The following is a 24,110-nucleotide window of genomic DNA, read 5'->3' as shown; positions in this document are numbered from 1 at the left end:
CTTTGGTGTCTCCGTTCTTTGTACTCCAGCTCCATGGGGCAGCATGAGTCCTGGTATTTCTGTCACTCTGTACATTTCAAGGCCGTAAATCAGATTATGACCCCAAGCAGGATTTACCTCTGTGAAATTCAGTGTTGTGATTTCTGCCGATGTCCCGCAGCAGACTGGTTAGGATGGGTCACACGGGGACAAAGCCACCCACGAGTGAGTGAGCGCCTCGTTCCTTCTGCAAGTATTGCACCTTCTCGTTTACCTGCCCTCGGTGCAGACGGGATGAGGAGGGCGCACTGCCTGCAAGCGATAAACTGGGGCAGCAAGGCTGAGGGAGGCTCAGTTTCCCCGTTAGCACAGGCAGAGGAAACGAGCTTCCCCTTTCTCTCCTGATCACACTCACGCTCTCCCAGCACTGCCCACCCGTGAAACCAAAGTACCCGCGAAAGTACCGCGAAACCTCTGAGTACCGGCGGTCGGTGCCCGGCGCTGCTCGCTGTGCCGCGTTAGGAACACCCAGCCTGTAGCACAGCCCAGCGTTCCGCCCGCCCGGGCTGTCCCGGGGCCGGGCTGCTACTCCAGGCAGTACGGTAGGCGCGGCCCGGCCCGCCCCGCCCCGCGCCGCCCGGGCCGGGCTGTGCAGCCACGTCCCCGCTCGGGCCGGGCTGTGGCGATGCGGCCGGCGGGACGCGGCCGTGCGGTGCTGCTGGCCCGGCCGTGCCGCGCTGCGCACCCGGCCATGCGGCCGTGCTGACCGCCCGCCCGCCGCCCGCCGCGCCTCGGCCGGAGCCCCCCGAGGAGGAGCCCCGCGGGCGGCGGCAGCGCCAGCGCCAGGTAACGGGGGCGGCTCCGTGCCCCGGCCCCTGCCCTCGGGAATCCCCGGCCGCTGTGCCCGTGCCCAGCCCCACGCGTGCCGCGCTGCGCACCCGGCCATGCGGCCGTGCTGACCCGGCCATGCGGCGGCCCTGCAAGGTGGCGGCGGCCCTGCTGTGCCTGGCCGTGCTGCTGCTGCTCTATCTGCTGGCGGGCAGCGCGGCCCCGCCGCCCGCGCCCTCCGCGCCCGGGCCCCTGCCCTCGGGAATCCCCGGCCGCTGTGACCCGCCCGCCCCGCGGGTCCCCTCGGCGGTGTCGCTTTGGTGCCGGTGCGTCGGGCACTTCCCTCTCCCAGGTGTTCTTCCCCCGCTAGTGATCGGCGATGAAAGACACTCGTGCGAACTGCTGAGGTTCGCAAGTACAAACTTTCCCTGCAGCTTTCCCCGGCAGCGTAGTTGCCAGAGGTGCCACGAAAGGTTTTCGCCGTGCCCGAGCGGGGGTTTCCCTCCTGTGCGGGAGCAGCTTCTGGAACAGCGGCTGTTCCCTGGTCCTGGCCTTGTTTCGGAGGCTGCCGTGGGCAGGGTGCTGCGCTGAGCGCTGCTGGCGCCTCGGGAGCTGCGCTCCGCGGGTTTGCCACGGAAAAGGGAATGCGGCTCCTCACAGCCCTGTGCTGCCGCTGGGTTACAAACTGCGGAGCGCTGGCAGATTTTAAGCTTTCGAGCTTTTTGTTTTGAATGGGTTTTTTTTATATGTAAATTAACTCAGCAGAACTTTAAAGGTGTTTTAAATCGTGGTGTGGTGTGTTTCCTGTCCCAGCACCATACAGGCAGGGTATTTTTTTAAAAACTAATTAGTTGAGAAAGGGCAGCTTTCAGTGGGTGGAGGACTTGTTTTCCCCTTTGCATTCCAATTATATTATGGTCAGTGTGACCTCATATATCTAATTAACTTGGTATGTCTTTGTGTGTCTGATTCATGATTTCACAGAGATGTTCTGAATGAAAGACTATGCCCGTTTCTTGAGCTCTTACTCCTTAACTTATTAAAGCAGTTGGTTTCTCCCAGCATTGTTACCCCACTGAATGCAGGAGATGTTTTCTGGGGCTGAGAGTGGGCCACGGACAGAATTTAAATGCCGGTATTAAAGCAGGATTATTTCCACTAGCAACTGTACCTCCTGAAGTCATTTTTCTTTAAGGCATATCTCTGTGATTATCATGGAAATCAAGAAGAACACTGAAGGAAGGAGCCCGGAAAGTGTGGAACTGCCAGAGAGTGTAAAGAACCATTCCACTTCAAAGCACTTTGCAGTAGCATCTTCATGTTTCACAATTTGACATTATCTAACTTTTTGATTATTTGTTGACTTTGCAAGTCCTTTGTAAAAGGTCTGCAACACAACAGAAAAAAAAAAAAGAGGAATTTAGTATTCAAAGTGTGCATTTTCTTCGGAATTTTGTTTGTGGGGCTTGGTGGTTGTTTTTTTCCTTCCTCATCCTGCACCATTAGCCCCAGCAGGAGTTTGTACAACTGAGAAGCACAATTCTGTAGGTCCTGTTCAGCCATTTGCTGAAAGATTCTGTGTTACATAGTTACTACTGAAATTTATTCAGGTGAGGGTATCCATAAAAAAAGATTTTTTTGTGGGGAGGGCGTGACATAAGTGGTTTGAAGTGGAGGTGATGCTTGCCTTGTTGGAAAGACATCAGGTGGTGGGATCTGCTGGGTTTTAAAAGCCTGATCCAAGCTAAACAGAAAGCACTGTGGGGGGTTTGAATTTGGGTTGTAAGAAACAGGCCATGATTATCATTTTAGTTCCTCCTTATGAGCAAAGGAACTTTTTTTTTTTTTTTTTTTGATGCCAGAGATCCCACTTTATCTAACTGATTCATTCAGGATAATAAATCTGATTAGGACTGTAAGATCTTGTGAGGTGATCACAGTATACATGCGTGTATGAGACTGCAGAATTGATTGACAGAACTTGAATGTAAAACATTTAAATTCAGTTTTGTCAAGTTGGTTTGTCAGTGGATGCAAGTTTTGAGCTCAGCTCAGAAACAAAAGTGTAACTTGGGACTTGTGTTTGCTTCATGAGACTCAGCATCGTGCAGGGAAGATGAATTGTATTTTGACTGGGATTTGTAATACTGCTCTCTGTTGTCCCATAATATCAGAAGACATCGGGTTTTAAGTGTAGAATTTTTTTGACAAAAGAAGCTATGTATAAAGGTTAATGTAGGCACATGTCATTAGCTGGCTGGTGCTTCACAAATGTTAGCAATGACATTCATGTGTCCTGCCTTGGTCATTAGATAATTTGGACAGATCTAGGTAAATTTCTGGTTAGCTTTGAAAGCTTCATTTTTTGTGGTGGTTTTACTGCTCATTCCTGCTAGAAGTAGGAAGTCCTATGCTTTTGGTAAGACTTTTTTTATATGAAGAATTTTAAATACGTGGCAAACCCATGTGTGCAATGTATCAAAAGAAGGAGGATTGTTTTACATTTGAAGGGCAGATGTGAACATGCTCTCTCTTAAACCAGCGTGGGGAGGCAGGGGAAGTGAACCTTCACCAGCACATTTAGTTCCCTGAAAGGAACTTCTCCAATGCAAAACATCCCTTGCATGGCAACCTCTCAAGATACTTTTTCTTTCTGTGCAGCTTGTGTGCACACAGATGCAAGTTTGGCTTGAGTTTGATAATAACATGCCGAAACCCCAAGTATTTCATACTTGTTTCATAAAGAACCCACTTCATAAAAGAAGAGAGAAACATCCATTCTGGTTTTGAGTGGCTTTTCTCCCTTCCCCTGAGTGGTAGGAGAAGGTTGAAACTTCAGCCATTTTTGGATTGACAGCAGCTCCAGTTGGTTTTGTGCAACTGCTGCAAAGTGAGAAAGGTTGATTTAAAAAAATCTGTATTTCAAAGTGTGCAAAAAAATGTGTTTCACATCATGGAGCTGGGACGTTGTTGGGACGTTGACTCAGGGGTGGCTGTAGGGAAGGAGCCTGTTCAGTGAATCACCAGTTTTGATACAATGCCTAAATCTATCCTTGTTTGTGCTGCAAAAGTAAATGAGATCATAATGGGAAGAAGGTTTCAAAAATCAGCAGCTATATTGTATTTTGGAAGCGTCTGCATGCATTATCTTTCAGGAATAAATTTGAAGGCTTGAATAGATTAGCAGACTCTGTAATGAGGTGGAAATGCATTATTTTGAATGGATTTGGATTGATTTAGACAGGTTTTGGGTTAATTATGTTTGAGACACTTTGGCTGTGACTAATAAGAAAATTACATGTAATCTAAACTTTAAGACCTAGGAATGCACACTGTTGTGCTTGAGCACTCAGACTGCTCCTGCTGTGTCAGTGCCTTTCTGAAGAAATTGTATTCAGTAAATAAAAAACGAGCGAGCAGCTGGATGGGAGTTGCTCTGTATTGTTGGAAGGTCTTTGCTGTAAACATTTTATTGTGCTTCATCTTATCGAGGTCAGTCTTCAGCCACTCCGTGGGGATGTGTTCTACAAGTGTTTTGTGATGCTTTCTGGAGTGCTTGATCTTAGTTTGTGTATTTGTTCTTGTCAAACCTATTGAACTGTAGGGCCCAGGTCTCTGCATTGCTTTCAGTTTAATTTAGGTTATAAAACCCAACTACAGAGTGTTCATAACAGACAAGTTGAACTATAAAGGCATGAATGTAAATATTAGGAAGAATTGGCTAATGATAATAATTGCATTACTCTGTGTATCTTTGGGCTTTTTAATGCCTTGGGAGTCTCTTGAGCTGGGAAATTCTTAGAGCTGTAACAGCTGTTCCCATTTGACAGGTAGGACAACTTGGCTGTGTCCTGCACATCTTTAAGGGATGTCCTTCCATCCAGGTGTTCCTCCTGTCCTTTCCATTCTCCTTGCCCTGTATGGGGTGCCTGCATGAACAGGGCAGGGAAGGGGAGCTGGGATCTTCTTTGCCATGTCTGCTTGTTTGCCCTCCAGGCACTTTGACTTTGCCTATTCTACACCTGCCCTGTCTCAGGCTTCTGGATAACTGTTATTTTTTAAAGGCTAAATTAAAATTGCAGTCAAATGCATCCTGCTGTGGCACTGTTTTATCTCCTATTGCAGCTCACCTTTGTTTTCACTGTCCTCTAAGTGTCTTTATGTACTTACAAAGAAGACGCAAAATGTGTCCCAAAGTTCTTCTGTACGTCATTGCTGCTTCTCTCACTGATTATTGCTCTCAGTGTCCCAGACTATGACTGAGGTCAAATAGCTCCTTTTTCTGGGATGTTTATTCCAATTCAGGCCACTCCAGGCTCCTGAACACCTGCAGTGTTGGAAATTCCTCACCTCCAAGGCTCATCTTTCTCCTCCAGGATGTCTGTGTTGGATGTCTGTTGTTATCCCTACTCCCACGGGCTTTCCAGGCATTCTGCTTTCACCAGGGATTGCTTCTGCTGCGTCTGTCCTTTGGAAGTGTTGTCTGCACATACTGGATTTTTCACTGCAAAACAGCTGCATAATGCAGAGCTTGCTGTGGCTAAAACTGCCCAGGAAAGCCGAGTGCTTTGGTGTGGGGTTCTGAAATGTTGCAATAAAAGTGCAGGGTTTAGTCCCTCTCCCAGTGAATTCCATTGCCAGAAACTACATCAAAGCAGCTCCCAGCCTGTGCATGGCTTGATTTAGAGACTCAATTAAGGGGAAACATTACACAGATGGAGAGAAGGGGGGAAAGGTGATCTGTGTGAGCAGCTAATTATTCACTTCAATAATTCAGCAATTTTTACACTAATCGGTTGCAAAGTAAATACCACTTCACATAGATGTAATATTCCATTATTTATACACTGATGAAATTGGGGGTTAATTAGGACTATAGCAGAAGATTTTAAACCCTTAATGAAATGTGTTGCTTTGTACAGTCAGTGAAGTGCCAGTGCCTGGTGTTCCTTTACACAGAGGTGGGTTACTCTGAAGGGTGGAATGCTGCTGTCACACAGAGCAGCACTTCAACGTCTGGAAAAAATAATAACAGCTTAAAACTGTCATTTTTCTCCTTATTTAGAACTTCTGTTTGTAGCATTAACTGCAGTGATTAATTGTGTGTGTGCAATTGTGTGTTCTGAGCAGGGCTGGGATTGATGTGCTCTGCTCAGAGATATGTCCAGAGCAGGCAGTGATCTATGATTTGCCTTTTGAACTCTCCAGGAATGATTACTGTGCCTGGCATTTAGTTGCTTGGTCAGCTCCATCCGGTGTGATGGAGGCTAAGTGCCATCTGTGTTGGAATGTGGATACACCATGGTGCAAGCATTCCTGGAGGATGCAATTTTTACCTCCACACTAAACACAGAACCGAAAGACTGCTTTCAAAAGGTCTTCAGCCCCCCAGGAGAACCTGATTTTTCTGGCTAGCAGGAAGCTTTATTGTGCCTCTTACTGTGTTCCCTGTATCTGGATGAAATGTATTTAAAGCCCACACAGGTGGGTGCTAAGTGAAAATCCCACAGTTTGGCCCTTGGAATATAGTCTGATTCATCTGGGATATGTGACTATATTTGTTTTCAAAAATCTCTATTTTAGCAAAATCTCATGGATTCCATGGGGTGAAATGGAGAGCAGTCCTTTGAAACTCTGCCAGTACCTTCAGGCCACAATTAAGGCATGCATCTTTAATAGAAAATTAATTAACAGAACAATTTACATATGGATGCAGTGGGGTTTTTTTTTAAAGTATGGATGTCTTCTTCCAGTCTAGCCATTAGGGGCTTGGAAATGAAGTTGCTGGATGCAGTTGTGTGATCTGCATTGTGTTACAAAGTTGGCTGGGTAGTTGTAACTCTGTTCTGGCTTGCTGACCTCTGGGCTGGGGAAAGAGCTGTCATTTGCACAGAGCAAGGTGATGTCTGGTTGGAGATGCTGTGAAATTGGCTTCCTCTGTGTCTACAGTTCAGTGATTTTTGCAAACCCAGAAATGTAGGAATAACAGAAAATAGCCTTTTTCTTTATGTTATAATTGTAACACTATTGATCTGTACCACGGGGAGAAATTACCATGCTATTTGCTTGTTCTGTAAATATCTAACCAGAAAAAAACCTCCTGATCCCTTGCAAAATGATGAAGAAAAAAACCCAACCCTTATGTCTGTTAATGGGCAATTCTCTTCATGTCTACATCAGTAATTTTTATGTGCCTATTCCTGAATTTTCAGGAAGCCTGGAGAGCAGAAACACCCAAAGGAGCCCTCCTCCTTGCAGTGCATGCATCTGGCAGTGGTGGCATGTGGGGACCGGCTGGAGGAGACGCTGATCATGCTGAAATCAGCAGTTCTCTTCAGCAGCAGGAGGCTCTGCTTCCACATCTTTGCCGAGGATTCCCTTAAGCCTGAATTTGAGACAAAGGTGAGTTTCTCTGTCATTTGGTAAATAAATAAATAATTAGTTAAAAGTTTTTAATCTCTGAGAAAATTACATTAACATCAACAAGTAGCAGCTGGAGCACGTTGCTTACTGTACACACAAATTCCTTATGCATGCATTTTTTACAAAAGCTCTATAATGTGTAGTGTCTGATTTCCTACCACCATGTCTTTCAGTTAAAGGAGTGGCCTTCCTCATACAGAAAGAAGTTTGAGTCCAACATTTACCCAATAACCTTCTCAGTAGGAAATGCTCAGGAATGGAAAAAGTTATTCAAACCATGTGCTGCCCAGCGCCTGTTTCTTCCGGTAAGGCACCTGGATTTCTGAGTAGGTTGCTTCAGGAAAAGGTTAATTCCAGGAAAGGAAGCTTTGCTGGTGTAATATTAAAACCATTTTCAGGCTGAAACATCTGCTTAAAGATAATTTTAGTCTGTGCTTTAAGACGCTGTTAAAAAAACAGCCCAGAAATCCAGCGTGGCTTTTTCCTGGCTAACAAAGGATGTGTGTTTCTGATTTATCTCCGGTTCCATGAGCCTCTCGGGCTCTCCAGACTCTCCATACTCCAGAGAGAATGTGAGAGCTCTCTCAGGGCAGATCTTTTGGGGTAGATGCTGCGTGCCTTTTGTAAATAACGTTCTTTACAACATGCCCTCTTTACCCACCACCTTCCTTTCCATATGGTAGTCCTTAAACTGATGCTTTCAGCATTCCCTTTTCCAAGACTGTCAGAATTGCCCTTAAGGTAATAATTCCAGTGTGTTTGAAGTGGGATTTCATGCAAGAGCTTGGTCTATCCTGGACTCTTCCAAATCCACTGAAAATTGTATTATACTCAGTGTTGTAAACTTGGAGAGAAGGGAAGTGTTGATACCAATTTTGCATATCAGAAGTTGAAAAACGTTTGCATAGAGCAATTTCTGTGGAACTGAGAACATCTATCAAAAATACCTCGTGGGTTGCTGTTGATTGGGGTGACTCCAGTGAAGTGACAAGCTGTTCACATGATCCAGGTTTCTTCATCGCTGTCTTAGGAGAAGTGGAGGGGGGACAAAGAAATCTTTCCCCTCTCAGATGGAAGCAATCAGAGACAGCTGCGTGTCCAGATATGTAGCCTGTGAATACATATGTGAGAAAATATGTGCTGTCAGCAGTTCTGCTGATCTGCCATTTCGGGGTGGACTATCAACAGCACAAAGGCCAGATGGGCTGGAAGTAACTCCAACTGCAGCAGGGATCCTCTCTCCCCTGAGTAAATATTTGTATCACCTGGAAGATAATCCCTAAGCGTGAGTTTGTTCCATACAGGGTCAGGATGTCCTGGGTAAACAGAAATCTCTGTTCTTCTGGGATACTTTCTGTCATTCTGGGAGACTAATCATAGGAATGACTTAACTTTTATTTCTCTTCACTGTTCTGATGACAGAAAGGGGTTGTTACGCATTCATGCTGATTCCTTCAGGCTGGGCTTTTACTGATTCCTTTTTGTCATTCTTACATTGCTGAAGTTCTCCAGTAACTTCTTTTAAGGAGTATTAGACTGTTGCTTGTTGTGTTAGCAGAATGAGGGGGCAGCTGTAGATGTTTGTTTCTCTAGGGGCAGTTGCAGAATGCTGTGTGTGGTCAGGCTGAGGTTTATGGCTGTGAGTAGGAGGGGCTGTCCAAGAGGAGTTGCAGCTGACACGGAGCTGATGTGGGTGTAATAAACAAGCTGTCATCATAGCTGAGGTGGCAAATGTCCTGGGGGACCCTCAAGGTTTGGTGCTCGAGTTCACAGGCTGGCACAACCTTAGGCTGTGTTTGGGTAATTCCAGCCATTAATTTGGTTTTTTGGTGTTTGATAACTGGGTTCTAATATTCCACTTGAACTGCCAGCACAGAATGGGAGCAGAGGGTTCCAAGTGTTCACTAGTTCACTGTTTAGAGAACTAGTTTTATTTTTAATAAATACCAGCAGAATATCAGTTTGGGTTTTTTTCATCTTTCTCTGTACTGAGCACTTTTCCCTGCAGCAGCATGAAATGTGCCCGGATCTAGGGAGGACCCCAGGAGAGCAGTAGTTATCAGCTGCTTAACTCTCAGTTGTGCAAATTGTCTTGCTCCTGATAATGCTAAGCCCGAGTGGAATGCGAGTCTTTGATTCACAAGTGCCTTTCTTGCCAAAGAAATCTCCTCTGCAGCACCAGCAGGCGAGTGAAAGTGGACAGGAGGGTCTGAGGAATGTGTTCGGGGAAAATTGGGTAAGAATATTCCAGTGGTTTTACCCAGTGATGAAAGTAGAGCTGTGGGATGTGACCCTGCAGTGTGCAGTACTGAACTGTTCTGTCCTGGGCAGCAGGTTGAAGTGCACATTCCCAACTTGTTGGCTCTGCCCAGGATGCTAAAATATTCAGGAAGACTGTACATCCTGCGTTTTCAGAGGAATTCTGAGACATCTGATCACATTTGCCACTTCGATGCAGGAGACTCTGTGTAATCTCAAAAGTCAATCTCCTGCTGCACTCTGCTGCAGCAAAACCATCCAGGGCATTTTTAGAGACACAGGGAGGAAGATGTAGATCTTTTTGTAAGCACAGAGTGAAACTTTAACATTAAACTAGGAGGGCAGTGCTCTCAGCAGTCCCTGGGAACTGGTTTGTGCTCCTGCCACGGGTGTTAAGACAGCAGGTGAGGAACATCCTCTGGTCCCAGGGATGTTGGTCCCTCAGGGCTGGCTGCAGCTGCCTCCGTGCTGCTCTTCTGGAGCTACCAAAACAATCAGCTAAAGTATCCTGAAATGCCTAAGGGATTTTTGGATGATTTTTGGATGAACATTTAGAGCCCTTCTCAAAACACTTAATCTACTTAAGAGCTTTTAAGATAGATTAGCAATATCCCTGTGTTACAGCCTTGCTCTTGAGGGATGCTCAAGTATCCAGCCCAGTGGGAATAGATGCCAGGGCCTTATCTAGACAAAAGTCTCTGCTGTAACTTGAGTTAATCTCTTACTACAATGAGGTTTAGTAACTCGACTTTGTGGCACTGTTACTCTAGCATTAAGCTAAGTGTTCTGTCCCTAATTTTGGATAAAACTGTGCTAAGCTGCCACATGAGCCCTCACAAACCCTTAGGTAGCCCAGCTTCACAGTACACCAGCGTGTGTTTACTCAGGAGTGGGTTATTCTTTGCCAACCTTGCTAACACAGGGAGAATCTATGGAGACAGAAGTTGTGAAATCAAATTACAGATAATTGAGTATTTAAGTGAAGTGCCAGGCTAAATATAGCCAGTTCTGTGCAGAACTTTTTGACAGATTTACTAAGAATACTCTGTATAGCGGCAAGAAAAAAAAAAAAGAAAAAAAAAGAAAAATCACACTTTTAAAATGTGTAAGTGCCTGCAGAGCAAGGGGAAGACAAGCAGAGCAAGCTGTATTTCTGGCCATTCCTTTCCAAAATCCCAGGCTGTCAGGTATATCTGCATGGTTTGTGTGAGCTCAGACCTCCAGCCACAGCCTGGCAAAGCTCCTGCTCTAGGTCACTGTGTGTCACTTTTAACCTGCACTGCAAGTTCCTGCTCTCTGAGGAACTCCCACAGCTGCAGTGGGTGAAATTAAATCCCTCCTACCCAAGGCACAGCCTGGAGAGATGTGAGCAATTCAAACTGACATCCGCAGCTTTTAAAGGAGTCTTAACACTCAACATGTGAAAGTGGGAAGGGCTTAAAGGAGGTAGCACAGCTCTTTTTTAGCTACTTGGGTGTCATTGCAGGGCAACACCTTGGACACAGGAGAGGAAGAATCTTTTAACCAGCAGAAAGGAGGGCATGGGAATCCTGAGAGGAGGAATGCAAGGTGGGATCAGGTGCTGGTAGGCACTGCACAAAGGACTGCAGTACCTGCTTGAATCTGTAGGAAAATTACAACAGTCCATGGACTTGCACAGATTTAGATTTATTTGTGTCTTGAAATCTGCTGAAAGAATGTTTTTGTGCTGGAAGAAGCAGTGGCCAGGCTGGCACTTATGCTTGGGAGGGATGAGGAGAGTCTGTAGGTACCTGTTAAACTTCCCCCTGAACTGGGGTAAGTTTTTCCTGCTGGAAGATGCCTCAATTTGCCTTTTTACCAAGGCCCCCTTAGAAAAAAATCTTAAATGCTCTGCAGTGTCCTGTGGACCCACAGGCAAAGTCTGCTCTGCTTGTATTGCAGTGTTACCTCTGGAACCTGTGGAATTTAATCTGTCTCAGACTAAATTTGGGGATGATTTTTCTTTTTCTAATGCATTTTGTTTCTATGTGACTCCATATAGCAGGTCCCTAAAAATCAGGACTCCTAGATGCTGCAGAATAATTAATACACAATACCCAGGATATCCTTAAACTGAAATCCTTTTTTCTTTTCAGACTTTCTTCTCTTGATTTATTCTTATAGTATCTGTCTTTTTTATTGGTTTGTTTTTTTAATACTGGACTTGAGGATACTTAACATCTGCAAATATTCACTCTGAGCTCCTACTGTATTACTGTACAATTTTTGTCACTTACTTACAGATACCTCCACATGGTGGTTTGTGGGGCTTTTGTGGGAAAATGCTGTATTGCTATAATCTTCCATCCAGCAGAGAGATCTGGACTGTGTTGAATGTGTTTACTTAGAGTTTGTTGTACACCTAACTTTTGTTTAAAATGCAGAGACAGTTCCTTCTGCAGCCTGCCCTGTGCTGTAGGAAGAACATGTAGTTATCCTGTCAGAAATGCAGGTCAGGGATTTGTTAAACTTGACTGAATGTCAGTCTGAATCCCAATGTGTTGAGTCAGGTGAAAAATCTCATTTAAGTCTTTACTCAGGGATTTGGCATCTTAGTGGATTCCTGTTGAGCATGCTTAGAGATGATATTTTTCACCCACTTTTTCACCCATCAATCCTAATGTGTTTCACTCTTATTTCACATGTAATCCTCAGTCACAATACATTAGAATTTATGTAAAACCCAATTTCTTTGGTAGAATTGCTTTTAACTGCAGAAACAGGAGAGTTTGTCATTAATGTCATTGCAGTTGGATGAGAGAGTGATTGTTGTGTTCCACACGGTGAAAATCCAAAACCTTTTGGGTTTGCTTTTTGAAGAAAGAGAGAGAAGTAAATAGGGGTTTTGGCTAGACCAAAGTAAGAAAATTTCAGTCCTTCAGGAAATTTTGGACAGCTTTAGCAAATAATGAAGAAGAGCAATGAAAATGCAGTTGGAACTGGTGGTCAGCTGTAGGTAATGATCTTTACTACTTTACAAAGACTTGAAGCACCAGGTCATTTGTCTCACCATGGATATTAGTGCAGGAGTGTGTAAGGATTTGGGCAGCCACAAGGGGGAACATGGCCAGCAGGAACCGCTGAAATATCCTGGCTCTAATCTGCAGTTACACCCTTCTGACCTGACCAACTTTACTGTGGTTGTTCCTCATACAGAATCTGCTAATAGAGCTCAGAATATGACCTGGTGTATTTTAATGTGACATTCCTGTTTAACGACCAAATTTTGTTCTTCAGGGGGATGCACATGTGTTGGTGATCAATGGGATTGTCTTAATTAATGTGAAACAGTTGTGTATATTAATTATATATGAAGGTAAGTCTAAATATTCTGGACTCCTGGGTTACCTGGGTTATCCTTTCTGACAGTGGAGATCTTGAAAACAGCTCTGTAAATACATTTTATGTACATGTAATTTTTGAACAGGAACTAAGTAGTCCTTGCAGGTGTTTTTGGGAGCTCGATGAATTGCTGCTTCATAAGAAGGTTAATCCAACCTCAGTGCTCTGGTAGCTGCTTTATTGTGCAGTTCAAAAAATACCCACAGCAAGCAACAAACCAATAATCCGATAACTGTTGTTCCTCTGTGTAATTACACTTACCTGATAAATCAATAACCTCCTCCAAATTACCAGTTTAAAGTAAAAGTCCCTTCTGCCAATAATCTTTGTGTTTTCCTCCTCTCTGATTTGTTTCTCACCCTGCTGCGCAAACCCCAAAGGTGATTTTAAAGGACGTGGATTCCCTGCTTTACGTGGACACTGACGTGCTGTTCCTGAGGCCCATCGATGACATCTGGCACCTCCTGAGGGAATTCAACTCCACCCAGCTGGCTGCCATGGCCCCCGAGCACGAGATCCCCAAGATTGGCTGGTACAGCCGCTTCGCCCGGCACCCCTTTTACGGCAGCACCGGCCTCAACTCCGGCGTGATGCTGATGAATTTGACGCGGATCCGCAGCACCCAGTTCAAGGTGAGAGCGCACGCAGCTGTTGCAGAAACTCAGGATTGGTGTGTTTTCACATCTTGGAAAGCTCAGTGTAAAATGGCGTGATGGTCGTAATACGGAGAATCAGAGAGATATGGAATATGTGTAATTGGATGCTAAAAGCTGGTGTGAAAGTGATTATGAAAATAAATGAAATTTCCTCAAGGCTGGAGCAGTGAGAACTTTCAGCTGAAGCAGTCTGGTAGCAGTGTTAAAAATGGCTTCCTCAACTTCTTACATTTCTCTGAAAAGATACATGAAAGAACAAACTCAAGGATCTTCAGTGCAAGTTTCCAATTTTAAAATTGGAAAGCTTGATGTGAATATCCAGAGAAATTGGTGATTTTTGCATCTGTTATGAAGAGACTTTTGCATCCTGCTGCAGGTATGTGACTCTGTGAACTGGTGTAAGTGAGAAGGGAACATTTTCACAACAGATCCATGTCACTGAGCACGTATTCTCTAATCACTAAAACTTTGCTTGCCCCAAGGGGTTCCTCAGGCAATGCCAGGGGTTTCCCACATTGTTACAGGAACAGCTGGAAACAAAAAAAAACCCAAACATTGTTCTTATTACTGTAATTCCCAGGGAAGATGATCTTTAGTCTGGAATTTTCCCTGCTTTTATACCTTGGTTTTCACCTTGTCCCTGCATTTTTCACTTTTTCCCCCTCCTGTTACTTGGAATAGGAAGATTGTGAATAGCAGGAGCTGACATCAGAGCTGGGCCCAGGAGACTTTGTTTTCCTGTTTAGATAAACACAGTGAGTTCTGCTGTTGCAGCCCTGTCCAGGTCCAACATTTCCTGGTAGTTTTTAATTTTTCACCTGGGTGTCCAACATGGCTTAGCAGAGCTTAGAGATTTTTGTGTGCCCACTCTGGGTCAGATACCACAGCACTGACCATGACATTAACCCCTTGCTTCTGTTTTCCTGTCCTACAGAACAGTTTGATACCAGGTGGCTTGACTTGGGAGGAAATGTTATATCCATTGTACCAAAAGTACAAAAATTACATCACGTGGGGAGACCAGGATTTGCTAAATATCATTTTTTACTTTAACCCAGGTAAGGAATGATTCTTGGAGTCTTCATTATCTGTGTTGAGAAAATAACTTGAGCTTGATTTTTTTAACTGATATTTGTTGTTCATAATGTGCATAAATACTCTGGTATGGAGTTATTATGTAACTGCATCCTCAAAGGATTTATAACCTATGAAAATATTTCTGACATAGCTGCAGGTAATGGGGCTTGGACTTGGTTCCATTGAATGTATAAATCTGTTTTCTGGAGATTTGAGAAAATAATGAGGTGTAAAAGTAATGATTAAGTGAAGGGGTGAAGTTCATGTTGTCTGTGTGCTTCAGGGTATCACTGGACCAGGGTGTAGCTGCAAAAATGTTTTTGTTTCAGATGTTTATCTGAATGTGAAAGTGGCAAACTTTCTGCAAAGCTAAGCCCTGTTTTTCTGAAATTCAGCTGACTTGTGATAATTATGCAAATCAGTAACAAAGGTAATATAGAGAGAAAGTGGACACAGCCATTGAAATATCTCATGTAAAGCAGCTTTCAGCCTCTGAGCTGAGTGACCCGGCCTCAGCAGGCACCAGATGATGTCATTGATGTCCTGCTGGTGAGAAATGCAGGGATTTAAACATGCTGGAGCATAGCACAGACTTCCCAGAGAAGCTGAGAACCACATTTCACGCTTCTAAATGGATGCTGAGTATCCATCCCTACTGCTTCTCCTGGTTTCCTATGTGACCTTGTCACCTTAACTTATCTTAAGAATAAACCAGGTTTGGAATTATCTTTATTTATTCTGCTCTCTTTTCTTTTTCTCTGGGGAGTCACAGGGTAGGTAATTGGATATACCCAAATCCAGGCAAACTGCTGGAGTGAGGAGAAGCAAAGCAAAAAGCAAACATCTGTTTACTGCAGACAGATGTCAAACATCAGTGTCCCATAGATTACCCCTGGTCCTAGGGAAATAGAGAGTGGGAATTAATTTCCAAAAAGAAACAAATGTTATGGGAGCATGGTCTCCTGGAGAAACAAAAATATGGAGCCAGATTAGTTGTGGAGACAGACACAAACTGTTCACTGAAGTGTGCAGGAAAAAAAAAAAAAGGCTGCAAAAATACTTTGGTATTGTGATGAGTGTTCTCTGTCAAAGCTACATATGGAGACTCTTCTGCACCACAGTCTGTCCTTTACTCAGAACTGGTAAAGAATTTTTTTATAATTGTGACTGCTCAAGAAAAGAAAATGAAAGAACTGTGTACCATTAGCACAGAAAACTGGACTTTCTGGGCTCTTAAGCTCTGGGTTGTTGTGACTGGCTGGGGAGGGAATTGGCCAAGACTGCTGTAGGTGCCTTTTTATAGATGGGAGTTAAAACCACAGCAAGCTCTGTTCCCCGGGCCTGAGGAGCTGCTCCCTTTGCCCATCTCCAAAGATTGCTGTCCCTTTCTGAAAAACTCTGCTGGAGAGGCCTTAAGGGAAGAAAAGTTCAGAAAGTTTTTCTTCTGCTTTTCAAGAACCTCACGAGACCAGCTGCAGGCTTCCTGGGAAGCTGGGAAAGGCCAAGGGAAGAATTCAATCTTCAGTGCTTATGCCATGCCCTGCTGGCACCAGCCATCATTCATTGTTCCCCAGGGCCAAGGCAGAAAGGTTGCAGGGACTGGAGTGATTTATGACAAACAGATTGCAAGCACTGTGTGCCTGGAGTTTAAAAAAAATCACCAGGAGAAAGAGAGTTATGAGCCCTTTTGAGAAATTAGGCTCATCTCTAAATAACCTAGACCTGTGAAATTAATGGATGATGACTCTTTGGAGGGCTGTGGATAAAATACACCACCCCTTATGCTCTGCTGTGTAACAGATTGTCATGGCCTCTGTGACAGCTTCAGCAGCAAACACTGGATATACTTTGCAAGTTTTCCCTTGCTGGCTTCAGGAGGAGTCTGGATTTTTCATAACCCCACTGCTGTGTGTGCTTCCCCAGTCGTCCCTGTCACTCCAGAGACTCCTTCCTGTGGCACAGGGTGCTGGACAGTGCCACCTGCTGTGTGCTCTCTGGTTTGGTTCTTCCACTAAAGCTTTCTGAAGGGCTCCCTTGGGTTGTGTTCTGTCCCAGATTTTGTGTTTCCTGTCTGTGACCAGCAGCTGGGGGGTGTAGCCATCCATGAGGGAAGGAGGTGTCTCTGCTGGGGATACTCGCAGAAGCTGTGACTGAACATTCCCCGATCATCGGTCCCAGGCTGGTTTGATTTGTTGTAACTCTTGTCTGACGTGTCTCCTCTCCTTCCCTGTGCCCTGCTGGCGTGGGCAGAGTGTCTGTACGTGTTCCCCTGCCAGTGGAACTACCGGCCTGACCACTGCATGTACGGCAGCAACTGCAGGGGGGCGGAGGAGGAGGGGGTCTCCATCCTGCACGGCAACAGAGGCGTCTACCACGACGACAAGCAGCCCACCTTCAGGGCCCTCTACGAGGTGATCCGGGATGTAAGTGCTGCCTCCGCAGAGCCGCTCCCTGTGCCCCAGGCTGGCTTCACTCAGGTTGCTGTGCCAGCCCTCACGCTGCCTAGTTGTGTTTGTGTACATGAACATGGCTGCTTTGGCTTCTCGTGCGTTTGAGGCAGTTTAGACATTTTTCTTTTGTATTATAGTAATCAAGAAGGCTGATCAATTGCTTTTCTATAGTACTGAAGGTAGAAACAGCTGGCGTGGAGTTTCTCATGCTGAGGCTGCAGCTCTGGTCCATAAATTCCCAGGAAAGCTTGTCCTTCCTGAGCACCTCAGCCCTCCAGGCATATAGAGAGCAGAATCTTGTCCGTAGGCACAGGTGGGATGTTGTGTGTGTACAGCTCTGCTTGCCAAAACTCCTGTTTCCTTACAGTATCCTGACATTAATAAAATTTCTGTCAGTGCACTCTCTCAGGCAGGCAGGATGTGAAGTGATGGGGTTGGTGACACTTAGCAGGTGAGGGACAAGACATTCCCTACCTATGGAATGTTTTCTCTTACAGAAATTTATAAAATGCCCTTTCACAACTAGCGAAAACTAAAAATTCTTTTTTGTTTCTTTTCCTTAGTTTCCATTTGAAGACAATCTCTTCCAGTCTTTGTACTACCCTCTGCAGTCGAGGTTTCTGGATACAGTGCACACTTTATGTGGGAGAATTCCACAAGTATTTTTGAAGCAAATTGAGAAAACTATGAAGAAGGTGTATGAAAATCGTGTCATTGTGTACTTGGGGGCCAACCACAGATACTAACTGTAGCTCTCTTACACAGAAGTTTTAAGTCTTGTACTCCATTTCATGAAGGATACAAATGAAGAATATGAACTCTTCTACTCAGAATTAAAATATTTCTATTTCCAGTTCCAATTTTCTAATAACCCTTGAAATTACAAAAAGCAGGAAATCCTAGAAGCCTACTGAGATTGTTGCTGAGAACAGCAGGAGAATCCTTTCTTTGTGGAATACAGTTGTGGCCTGCCACCCCAGTCCCTTACAGTTTAAGGAGGTATTCTCTCTGCAATGTGAATTGCATTAGGCACAGTCCAGGACTATTGTCAGTGAAGAGTACAAACCCAGGTACTGGTGATCCATCCTCCTCTTCAAGTGCTGTTCCCTGCACAGCAACAGCAGTATTCCACTGCCACACGATTTTCCATCCCTGCCATGGGAGATGGCCAGGGCTGCCCCTGACTCCCCTCTCCTGCATGGAAATATTTCTGCCTGGCACTTCCATTTCTGGGATCACAGGACCACAGAATTCTAGAAGGGACCATCATGGATATCTTGTTCCACACCCTGCCATGGGCAGGGACATCTTCCACTAGACCAGGTTACTCCAGCCCTGTCCAGCCTGGCCTTGGACACTTCCAGGGATGGGGAAATTGAGACCTTTATGCTGGGATCAAAATGAATAGCCTCAAAGTGGAAGAGGATACAAAATGGCTTTGATGTTTATTTAAAATACTTCATTTAGTTTAAATTTCCAAGGTATGATCATCATCTTCTGATAAGCACAAAGAGCTTGTTTAAATTGCAGTAGCTGAAAGGTGTTTGGGACCATTCCCTGGGGAACTGGAAGGGAGGACACTCCTGCAGAGCAGCTATCCAAGAGCACACTCACTCCTAAAGAGCAGTGATCCAAGAGCAGACTCCCAGAGGGCATTTTCTAGGTGTAAGCCCCATGGCTGTGTGTAGGAGTGCTTCAAGGAAGCAGCGGAGAAAATGATGTTACTTTTCAAGTCTGTTGAGCAGAAAACATCAGCCATTACTTGGAACTGCTCATTTTTGTATCTAACAGGCAAAGGAGGAGCAGGGTGGGCAGGGTGAGATAATGGAGCCTTCCCCTAATGAAAGGAAAACTGGCACAGATGAAATATCCTGTATATGTATCATACATTTGTTAGAGAGAAATGCTTGGGGACTGTGGATGAGGGAAAGGTTATGTTCCCAAAGTTAAAATAGGATTTCTGAGGAATTGCAGTTTTGGGCGTTCTCCCCTATCCAGTCAGGGTTTCATATGAAAACACCAGAGTCTCCCTTTTGTCTCATACATTTCTCTCTCCTTGTGTGGCAGTTCCTGAGAGGAGGGAAAGCACGACCTTGGTGCCATCCCAGGCTGCCAGGTAAGAGCCTGTGCAGAGGATGGAGTCCCAACAAGCTTTTCCCAAGGCCTGGAGTGCGAGAGTGTCTGTGACACAGCCTGGCAGAGAGCAGGGCTGCGGGCAGCTGAGCAGGGGAGCAGTGGGACAGGGGCTTGGAGTAAGGGACAGCAGAACTGCAGGACCTCACAGGAGTGACAGGAACAGAAACCTTGTTTGCACCTCTGCTGCAAATCGTAATCACAGTTTGGTTAAACAGCGTTCTGACTCCAGCCCTTATCTCACAGCGTTTGCCACCGGAGTGTAAATTGACATGTGAAGGACAGAGGCAGCTCGACTGTTGTGATTGAAAGCCTGGGACCCAGAAAGTCATTTAAACTTGAGCAGAGGTGCCTTTCCAGCTTGCCTTAGGATTTTCTATTTCAGCTGGAGTTTCAGTTGCCAATTTTTAAGCAAGAGTACCCTTCTACCTGCTGAGAGAAGTTTGAAATGTAACCCAAATGAGCATTGAAGATTTCAGAACCAGAAGGCAAAGAAAAGAAGGTAAAGCTGCTGATATAAAAAGTCTAAAATAATGTATGACAGGTAAAACCTTTAGGCCAGCAATTCTGAGAGCTTGTCTAAAGTATTAGCTTGCTTTTAGTCTTTATTTTCAAGTGTCAGGGTACAGCTGACAGAGGTCTGAGGAGGCTGGTGGAGCTGCATGCTGGGCAGGCTGAATTCCTGATTTCCATGGTGTCTCCAAGGCACAGGCAGCTGCAGAGCACAGCCTTGCTGCCCAGACAGTTGCACCCCAGTGCTGAGGCTCTGGAGTTGGGAGGCTGTGGTTGTGTAAGCTGTGATTCAGCGGAACCCTGCAACTACAGGCACATTCAAATGAAGGAGTGGAATTCATTACAAAACAAAGGCATTGTTGCATATGAACTGATAAGAGATTAAAGCAGTGCTTTTTGTGTTCACAGGAGGTGCTACATTTTGTTTAGGATGAACTGAGTTGTGTTCTCAACAGCTATTAAATATATGAAGTACTTGCTTTAACATGAAGACTCTTGTTAATTTAATATCAGCTGGCAGGAAGAATGGGGGAGGTTCCCCCCTGCTGGGCTTTTTCTGAGGAAAAAAGCAATAATTTGAGCTCTCCAAAGTGTTTTAAAACAATTACGTAACTTTGTTTTTTGTTGTTGTTAGAATTATTAATTTATATTTCACTACAGCTTCCAAAACCATGTTATACTTTATTTTTAACAGTAGTTGATTGTAATATTCATTTTACTTAGAAACCAGTTTTAATTCATTTTGTATTTCATACTTGTGGCTAATTCCATGTTAATTAGCCTTCATTTATCTTAATAATGGGATGTGTAAATACTTACAAAGACTTTATGTCCTCATTTCCCCTTCCTCTCCCGTGTTTTAGTTATTTCCAGTGGTATAATGGATAGAGCTCAGCAGCGTTTTGCTTACAGGGGAAACTGGAAACTGCTCAGTGTGTGTGTGCACAGCACGAGCATGTGTGTAACAAATGTCCCTTTTCTCTGTCACTGAATTGCTTGTGGATTTTTCTTTGACAAATGCACTGATTGTTACAGCTCCCAAGGAGGCTGAGCAGTGCATTTCTGAGTTGAAGGCGATCCCTTGGCTTACAATACAAATAAATGAAATTTTAAGCAAGCTCTACAGTTTGATAGTTTTCTTTTAAATACAAGATTTTGTGCTGGTCTGATTGGGATAGAGTTTTGTAGGTGTGATGTTTTAGTGTGTGTATACCAGGTTTGACAGCAGGGAACACAGATAAATGTTCCTCTTTTACAGTTTTACTGTAGTGAAAGAGTCTGATATTGGATATAAAGAGAGACAAATACATTTAACTTCCCCCAAAGTGCTCGTGTGTCCTGCTGCAGCTCCAGCTGTGTTACGGTGAGCGTAGATCAGAACCTTCTCTCAAAGGAAACTGGAGTTTTATCTTTTATTCTTTACTGTTTCTCCATAATGTTTCACTCTCTGGACGTCATTTAGCATCATTTCCCCTCCCTCCTTCTTGTATGCATTTTTGACATTCTTGTGTGGTCGCTGCTGTGCTGTCCTTGCTTGTGACATCTCTTTGTGACATCTCTGTGTGACAGAAGCTGCTGGGCTGTCTGTTCAGCCAGATCCTGGTGCTGACACTGCTCCCAGCTGGGTGATGTGTTGGGCTCAGCCTCAGCTCTCAGAAATCAAGAATAAGGCTGTCCCTGACATGGATGGGCAGAGGTGGGCCAGCTGTAAAACCGGCCCTGTGTAGGTCCTGGGAAGGCTCTGGGTGTGTGTTACACACTCACAGTCACACTGCTCGGTGAGCCAGGGTTTTTCACTTGCAAACGTGGCTCCAGCCAGTGTTGCTGTGGGGAGAATAGAGATTTCCCAAGCTGGGAATAAAGTACAACTAAAGAAAGAAATAAACCTTGACACTTTATCAACTGTCAGAGAATCCTTTTCTCCTCTCCATCAGGTGCAGTAAAATGTGATGGTAGTAAATGGAGAGTGAGCACCCCTCCAGAGGTGGGATGGGATGGGGCAGTCACCAGGATCATCCCTGCAGGGGCTGGAAACGTTCCCCACTGCTCTTGGGGCAAGTGCTCGTGTGTGCTGGGGTCAGCCTGCTCCTCCCGCTGGCATAAGGAATTGTTCAAAAGAAAGAGTGATGTTTGGAAATCTTGCTTTCATTCTGGATCAGAATAAAAACCAACTGTCAACACTTCCTTTGAAATGAAAATGGCGACAAAACACCAAATTGAGAATCAGCATGGAAGACGAACAAAGCGCTTTGTTAATGTTTTCTTTTGAGGTAAAATACTTTGGTTTGACTTTCACATTTCTGTAAATACACCTTAATTGCTGCTGTTTCTCCACTATAGCCCAAAAGTGTGTATGTATAGTTTTGGTAATTAATGCTGAAATAATGACACAGAAATAACAGGGCTCTTTATTTTAAATAAAGACCTGTTCTTGTAGAAGCATCTTTTCCTGAGTCCTCTGAAAATGTTCACTCCCTCCTGTGAGGGTTAGAACTGTGCACAGCAGGTGCCTTCTCAGGGTTCACACCTTCAGGGAAAGATCTCCTTCCCATTCTGCTCAGCACTTCCAGAGGCCACCACGCTTCCAAAGGGCACACCTCACACCTGAGGCTCCAGGTGAGAAAACAGGGCTGGTTTTAGTCTGACTGGCTCCAGAGTTTGTGGAGTGATGTCAGGAAGCTCTTGTCCCAGGGATGTACTGGGAGGAAGGTGTGAAATACAGCTTGGAAAGAAAACTCTGCTGGCCAGTTTGCCATGGGCTCTTGGATTAATAGGAGACAATCCCTGGGGACTTGCTGGGGCCAGTGCCTGAGCCAGGTAAAGGCTGAATGATTGTCACATCTGACTATTCCTTGGGTTTTTTTGTATCTCCTGTGGGTAATCTTTCAAAAGAAACAGCTCCCACAAATACAGTTTTTCTTTTTTCAGCCTCTTTTTTTAAGGCACTGGGTGTAAGCTGTTCTCATCTTTTGATATCCCAAGTCTTCCAGATTTTTTAAAAGCACAATAAAGATTTTTAGGCATTTTCTCAGAGGAGAATCTTAATTTGTCTCAAGGTGGCTGTGATATACTTTAAAGAAAAAAAAAAACCCAACAACTTTCCTTCCAGAGATCCATGATTTTTAGTGCCAAGTTATTGTACCGTACTCAGGTTTGCAGCTATAAATTTAAACAAAATCTCTATGCTCCTTTTTTAAATCCTTTGGTGTGTATCCATGTACAGTATTTTCTGAAGACCTAAGTGGGTCTTGAAATAGAAGATTGTTGTCATTTTCTTATTGTTCTCACTGGATTCTGCTGCATCTCCCTTGCTTGAATGATGTATTGAATTGCTACAGATTGTTTCAAAGCACAACAATCAATTTTGGTTCAAACTGGGTGGAAATACCTTACAAATTGCCGTCACACTTCAGTGAAGGGAAACTGCTTTATGTCAAGTTGGGTCAGGGCTCTCTAGATACCTAATCTAAGCTTCATTACTGAGAGCAGAAGTAGCTGCTGGTCTTACACCACAAATAATTTTAATTATTGATCCATGCCCAGGGGTTGAACAGCCTATATCTCTCAAAAAGTACATTTTAAAATCTGAAACGTAAATCTTAATGAGGCTTTGTGTAAATTTAATGGAAGAAAAAAAACCCTGGATTGTAAAACAGTTTCTCATTGTTCTTTATCTAGATGTTTAAACCACCACATCTTCCCCAACAAGGTGATTATTCTTATTATTGGGTCTCAGTGAATACAAGCAGGCTGGGAGCTGACACAAAATGAAATCATCCTCTCTGTGTACATTTTTATTACAAGGTGTGTCAAATACCTTACAAGGAGTAATTATAATTTATGTTTCATTAATGAAGAAGCTCAGGCATGATTGCCTCACCCGTTTGCCTGAGATCACACAACAAACTCATGATGAAACTGCCTACAAGCTTTTTGTGTCCTAGGATTACATTTAAATGTTTCAGCTTTGAAAATGGAAGGAAAAGGTGATTTGCTGTGAACTGAAATCTTTCCCAGTCAGTAGAGGGGGCTGGGTTAGAGCCTCTTACCTGCTCTTTGCTTCACCTCGGCACCTTGGCCAGGAAGGAGTGACAGCTCTGCCAGGGCTTCACGTCCCCAGAGCCAAGAGCTGGCACAGGATGGGCGAGGGGATCCTGCCAGGAGCACAGGGAATGTGTGCCAGGCTGGAGGAGAGTCTCCTGCGGGAGTCTGAGGGGAGACCTCGCTGCGATCTTCACCATCCTCGCCAGGAGAGGCAGAGGGGACAGGTACCGATCTCTTCCTTCGCTGCCGTGACCAGTGACAAGACTCGAGGGAACGGCATGAAGCTGTCGGGGAGGTTGGGGTGGGATATTAAGAAACGATTTGTGCCCCCAGAGGGTGCTGGCACTGCCCGGGCTCCGCAGGGAATGGTGCGGGCCCCAAGGCT

The 24,110-nt window shown here is 44.7% G+C and overlaps 1 protein-coding gene across 2 annotated transcripts; it reads left to right on the top strand.

The window, feature by feature from the left end:
* The first annotated feature begins 623 nt into the window (after positions 1–623).
* GXYLT2 (glucoside xylosyltransferase 2) lies at positions 624–22,058 on the top strand. Of its 2 annotated transcripts, XM_041465301.1 has the most exons (8): positions 624–724; positions 918–1,133; positions 7,020–7,209; positions 7,404–7,535; positions 13,233–13,484; positions 14,443–14,566; positions 16,836–17,008; positions 17,599–22,058. In XM_041465301.1, the coding sequence occupies exons 2-8, from the start codon at positions 946–948 to the stop codon at positions 17,779–17,781; spliced, it is 1,242 nt and encodes a 413-aa protein (XP_041321235.1). In that variant the 5' UTR covers positions 624–724; positions 918–945; the 3' UTR covers positions 17,782–22,058. The 2 variants fall into 2 exon arrangements, with proteins under 2 accessions (XP_041321235.1, XP_041321227.1); XM_041465293.1 differs by lacking the exons at positions 624–724; positions 918–1,133 and adding an exon at positions 763–825.
* The last annotated feature ends 2,052 nt before the right edge of the window (positions 22,059–24,110 follow it).

The sequence above is a fragment of the Pyrgilauda ruficollis genome, unplaced genomic scaffold, assembly GCF_017590135.1.
Source record: "Pyrgilauda ruficollis isolate IOZ18807 unplaced genomic scaffold, ASM1759013v1 scaffold10, whole genome shotgun sequence".
Classification (NCBI taxonomy): domain Eukaryota; kingdom Metazoa; phylum Chordata; class Aves; order Passeriformes; family Passeridae; genus Pyrgilauda; species Pyrgilauda ruficollis.
The sequence above is the reverse complement of the archived record's forward strand: the minus strand, read 5'-3'. Positions and strand labels throughout refer to the sequence as shown.

Excerpts from the sequence above, each read along its gene's own strand:
- GXYLT2 (XM_041465301.1), top strand. The coding sequence starts at position 946 with ATGCGGCGGCCCTGCAAGGTGGCGGCGGCCCTGCTGTGCCTGGCCGTG. Across the intron at positions 7,210-7,403 it reads AGCCTGAATTTGAGACAAAG|TTAAAGGAGTGGCCTTCCTC; the intron begins GTGAGTTTCTCT and ends CATGTCTTTCAG. Across the intron at positions 17,009-17,598 it reads TCTACGAGGTGATCCGGGAT|TTTCCATTTGAAGACAATCT; the intron begins GTAAGTGCTGCC and ends TCTTTTCCTTAG.